Consider the following 4,814-nt stretch of genomic DNA (forward strand, 5'->3'; position numbering starts at 1 on the left):
AACAGATGACAGAGAAAGAGAGAGAGCAAGAACTGTTCAATCGCATAGAGAAGAGGGAGGTGTTGAAAAGAAGGTAAGGTTGAGTCCTCGTTGCCCCCGCTTCTGCCCCTGCCTTTTCTGTTCATTTCTTTTTTATTTTTATTTATTTTTTTATTTAAAGGTGGGGTTTCACCGTGATGGCCAGGCTGGTCTTGAACTCCTGACCTCAGGTGATCTACCCATCTCGGCCTCCCAAAGTGTTAGGATTACAGGTGTGAGCCATAGCGCCTGGCTCTGTTCATTTCTTATGTCATACTTCCTTTGTCGTTGACACCTGACCTACATATGGGGTCTGGCATTTGGAATTGATTATTAACATGATGAGAAGCAAATGATGTATTAAATTTCATTCATTGTTTACTCAGTGCCACTGGCTTTATTTAGTAATATATGTCATTCAGAAGGTTTTATTCATAAGACATCATATATGTGCATTATGTAATCTTCACAACAGCTCTGTGAAGTTGGTTATACCATGTTACAGAGGTAGAAGCTTAGGCTTAGAGACATTAGGTAACTAAAGAGTAAGTTGCATGAAGGGACAGACTTAGTCCTGTTCGCTCCTCTATTCCTGGTGCCTAGAACAGTGCCTGGCCCAGAGATATGCACTAAATACTCATTGAGTAAAAGAATGAAGAAACTTGTCCAAGGTCATCTAGCTGGCAAGTGGTAGTACTGTATTTCAAAACTGGGACCATCTGACACTATAAAACACACTGTGGCCACATCCTCTCCTTCCTCACATTTCCTATTATTTTACCTATTCTGTAACACAAACACTACAAGCAGCATTCTAAAGGGATTACACACTTTGGAAGGCCCAGACAGGTGGATCGCCTGAGGTCAGGAGTTCCAGACTAGCCTGGCCAACATGGCAAAACCCTGTCTCTACTAAAAATACAAAAAAATGGCCGGGCGCGGTGGCTCAAGCCTGTAATCCCAGCACTTTGGGAGGCCGAGGCGGGTGGATCACCTGAGGTCAGGAGTTCGAGACCAGCCTGACCAATATGGTGAAACCCCGTCTTAAAAAAAAAAAAAAGAAAGAAAGAGGAAGACATAATTGCTGATGAACACACAGAGAAAACAGAAACAGGAAAAAGATGATGCTCATGTCGTTTCCTAATGAAACCCAAACAAATGAGGAAGACTTGAATTATAGTTAAAGACCAATTTCTAAAAATCAGAATCATACAGGAGGAGGATTGAAATTTATAGAAAGAAAGAGAGAGAGAGAGAGAGAAACAGAGAGAGGAAGGCAGGCAGATCCATTCAGCCTTATAAATTAATTCAGTTAAAGGTTGTATGTCATAAACTGGCATACAAATATCTACCTTTCCTGAAAGAAAGCCAGCTGCAATAGAAGCAAGGTTTGAAAAATCTGAAACAGCCGGGCGTGGTGGCTCAAGCCTGTAATCCCAGCACTTTGGGAGGCCGAGGCGGGTGGATCACGAGGTCAAGAGATCAAGACCATCCTGGTCAACATGGTGAAACCCCGTCTCTACTAAAAATACAAAACATTAGCTGGGCATGGTGGCGCGTGCCTGTAATCCCAGCTACTCAGGAGGCTGAGGCAGGTGAATTGCTTGAACCCAGGAAGCAGAGGTTGCAGTGAGCCAAGATTATGCTGCGGGACTCCAGTCTGGGTGACAGAGTGAGACTTCGTCTCTAAATAAATAAATAAATGCAGGGAATTACAGTCCGGACACAGTGGCTCACACCTATAATGCCAGCACTTTGGGAGTCTAAGGTGGGTGGATCACTTGATTCCAGGAATTCAAGACCAACCATGGCAAAACCCTGTCTCCTCTAAAAAATAGGCATGGTGGCCCATGCCTGTAGTCCCAGGTACTTGGGAGGCTGAGTCAGCAGGAGGAACATTTGAGCCCGGAATGTGGAGTTTGCAATGAGCTGAGATTGTGCCACTGTACTCCAGCCGGGGTGACAGAGTGAGATCCTGTGTCAAAAAAAAAGAGAGGGGAATTACAGAGATTGTTTTTGCCTTGATAAAGATCAGTGCATGATTTGATTTCTACTGAGTAAAAAGTGAAGGTAATCATAAGATTACCTTGGTTTTAGAACAGGAATCCAGTAATGATTGAGAGTAACATGGGAACACAACAAATAATACGTAAAAATTAAAGGAAGAAATGGTGTTTAAAGCTTTATATTTTACAGATTGGCTTCAAATTTTTCAAGCTCCCAGGTTGAAATAATTTTCCAAACTTTACATTTGGAGCCCTGTCTTCACAGGATTCAAGACTTGGAATTTCTCCCGATTATGTATAAGTTAGGTATCTGACTGTCCTCCAGCATAGTTTTTCTATTTTTTTTTTTTTAAAGTCAAATGTTAAATTGCTTTTTGATATTTACAAGCTGCTTCAGTTTTTTTGAACTTTTGCCATATTTTAAATGGAAAACTTTTAAATATGGCAATAGTGCTTCCTTGTCTCCTAACAGAATTTCAAGGTAAAAATAAACTTGGCTTTTGTCTTGGGAAATAAAATAGCCCTCAGAATGAGGATCCTACCTATTTAATCTCATGAAAGGAAAATAGAAGCATTTTCTTTGGCAGCAGTTAGTTTCTTTTCATCTGGGAGTCTTGTTTGTCCCTTCTAGAGACCATATTAAGTATGGTTAGTTATCCTGGAGAAGAATGTTTGGCTTTCAGACAGCAGCAAGCAATAGACATTTGGTTTTTGTTTTGTTTTCCTTTTTGAGAAGGTCTTTTGCTCTTGTTGCCCAGGCTGGAGTGCAATGGCAAGATCTCGGCTCACTGCAACCTCCACCTTCCAGGTTCAAGAGATTTTCGTGCCTCAGCCTCCCAAGTAGCTGGGATTACCGGCACCCACCACCACGGTTGGCTAATTTTTGTATTTTTAGTAGAGTCAGGGTTTTGCCTTGTTAGTGAGGCTGGTCTGAAACTCCTGACCTCAGGTGATCCACCTGCCTCAGCCTCCCAAAGTGCTGGGATTATAGATGTGAGCTACTGTGTCCAGACTAGATGTTTGTTTTGAGTGTGAATGCTTCCAAGGTTACCTGTTTTGGAACAAATAGGACTTAATAAACTGTGCTGGAGTTGCCAGATGGTTAGGGATGACTTCTAAAATTTGTATTTCTGAACTGTGGAAAGCATGGCAAGATACTGTTGTATAAGGCCAGTTGGTCCTATGACAAAATCACAAAGTAGCTCAAGGGTAATGGGTGGCTTGTGTCAAACTTAGTTTTTATGTTTTTCACCATATGTGAATAAGCCAGCTGATTGATTCAGTAACTTTATGTTTTATTTGTTTTAGAGATGAGGTTTCACCATGTTGGCCAGGCTGCCTGAGGTGATCCACCCGCCTTGGCCTCCCAGAGTGCTGGGATTACAGGTGTGAGCCACCGCGCCCGGCCGATTCAATGACTTTAAAAAAATTTTTTTTTTTTTTTTTTTGTATACAGAGTCTGGCTGTCCTCTAGGCTGGAGTGCAGTGGTGCGAGCTTGGCTCACTACAATCTCTACCTCCTGGACTCAAGCCAGCCTCCTACCTCAGCCTCCCAACTAGTGGGGACTACAGGCTACAGGCTACCACATCTGGCTAATGTTTCTTTTCTTCTTTTTAAGATGGAGTCTCACTCTGTTGCCCAGGGTAGAGTGTAGTGACATGATCTCCGCTCACTGCACCTTCTGCCCCCTAGGTTCAAGTGATTGTCCTGCCTCAGCCTCTCATGTAGCTGAGACTACAGGCGTGTGCCACACTGCCTGGCTAATTTTTTTTTTTTTTTTTTTGAGATGGAGTTTTGCTCTTGTTGCCCAGGCTAGAGTGCAATCTTGGCTCACTGCAACCTCTGTCTCCCGGGTTCAAGCGATTCTCCTGCCTCAGCCTCCTGACTAGTTGGGACTGCAGGTGCGTGCCACCACACCCAGCTAATTTTTTTGTATTTTTGTTTCACCATGTTAGCCAGCCTGGTCTCTATCTTCTGACCTCGTGATCTGCCCACCTCAGTCTCCCAAAGTGCTGGAATTACAGTGAGCCACCGTGCCTGGTGTGCATGCATGCTTGCATACATGTGTGTGTATGACAGAGTCTTGCTCTGTGGCCCAGGCTGGAGTTCAGGCGGACGATCTTGGCTCATTGCAACCTCCACCTCCCAGGTTCAAGCAATTCTCCTGCCTCAGCCTCCTGAGTAGCTGGGATAACAGGTACCCACCACCATGCCGAGCTAATCTTTGTATTTTTAGTAGAGATGGGGTTTCACCATGTTGGCCAGGCTGGCCTGGAACTCCTGACCTCAGGTGATCCACCTGCCTTGGCCTTCCAAAGTCCTGGGATTACAGGTATGAGTCACTGGGCCTGGCCCTTTTTTTTTTTTTAGAGAGGGATTTTTGCCACGTTGCCTATGCTGGTCTTGGAACTTCTGGCCTCAAGCAATTCATTCACCTCGGCTTCCCAAAATGCTGGGGATACGTTGAACCACCACCCTCTGCTTCAGTGACTTTTTTTAGTGACTATAAGAATGATTTAGTGGCCGGGCGCGGTGGCTCAAGCGTGTAATCCCAGCACTTTGGGAGGCCGAGGCGGGTGGATATGAGGTCAAGAGATCGAGACCATCCTGGTCAACATGGTGAAACCCCGTCTCTACTAAAAATACAAAAAATTAGCTGGGCATGGTGGCACGTACCTGTAATCCCAGCGACTCAGGAGGCTGGGGCAGGAGAATTGCCTGAACCTGGGAGGCGGAGGTTGCGGTGAGCCGAGATCGCGCCATTGCACTCTAGCCTGGGTAACAAGAGC

At 44.7% G+C, this 4,814-nt stretch overlaps 1 protein-coding gene across 1 annotated transcript in view; it reads left to right on the plus strand.

Moving 5' to 3' along the window:
• RTF1 (RTF1 homolog, Paf1/RNA polymerase II complex component) overlaps nt 1-4,814 on the plus strand; it is an 80,970-nt gene that overhangs the window by 50,922 nt on the left and 25,234 nt on the right. The window contains exon 4 of the mRNA XM_017530892.2: nt 2-73. Within this exon, the coding sequence (XP_017386381.1) occupies nt 2-73 (72 nt within the window). The remainder of the gene's footprint in view (nt 1; nt 74-4,814) is intronic.

The sequence above is a fragment of the Cebus imitator genome, unplaced genomic scaffold (genome assembly GCF_001604975.1).
Source record: "Cebus imitator isolate Cc_AM_T3 unplaced genomic scaffold, Cebus_imitator-1.0 Scaffold70, whole genome shotgun sequence".
In the NCBI taxonomy this organism is placed as follows: Eukaryota; Metazoa; Chordata; class Mammalia; order Primates; family Cebidae; genus Cebus; species Cebus imitator.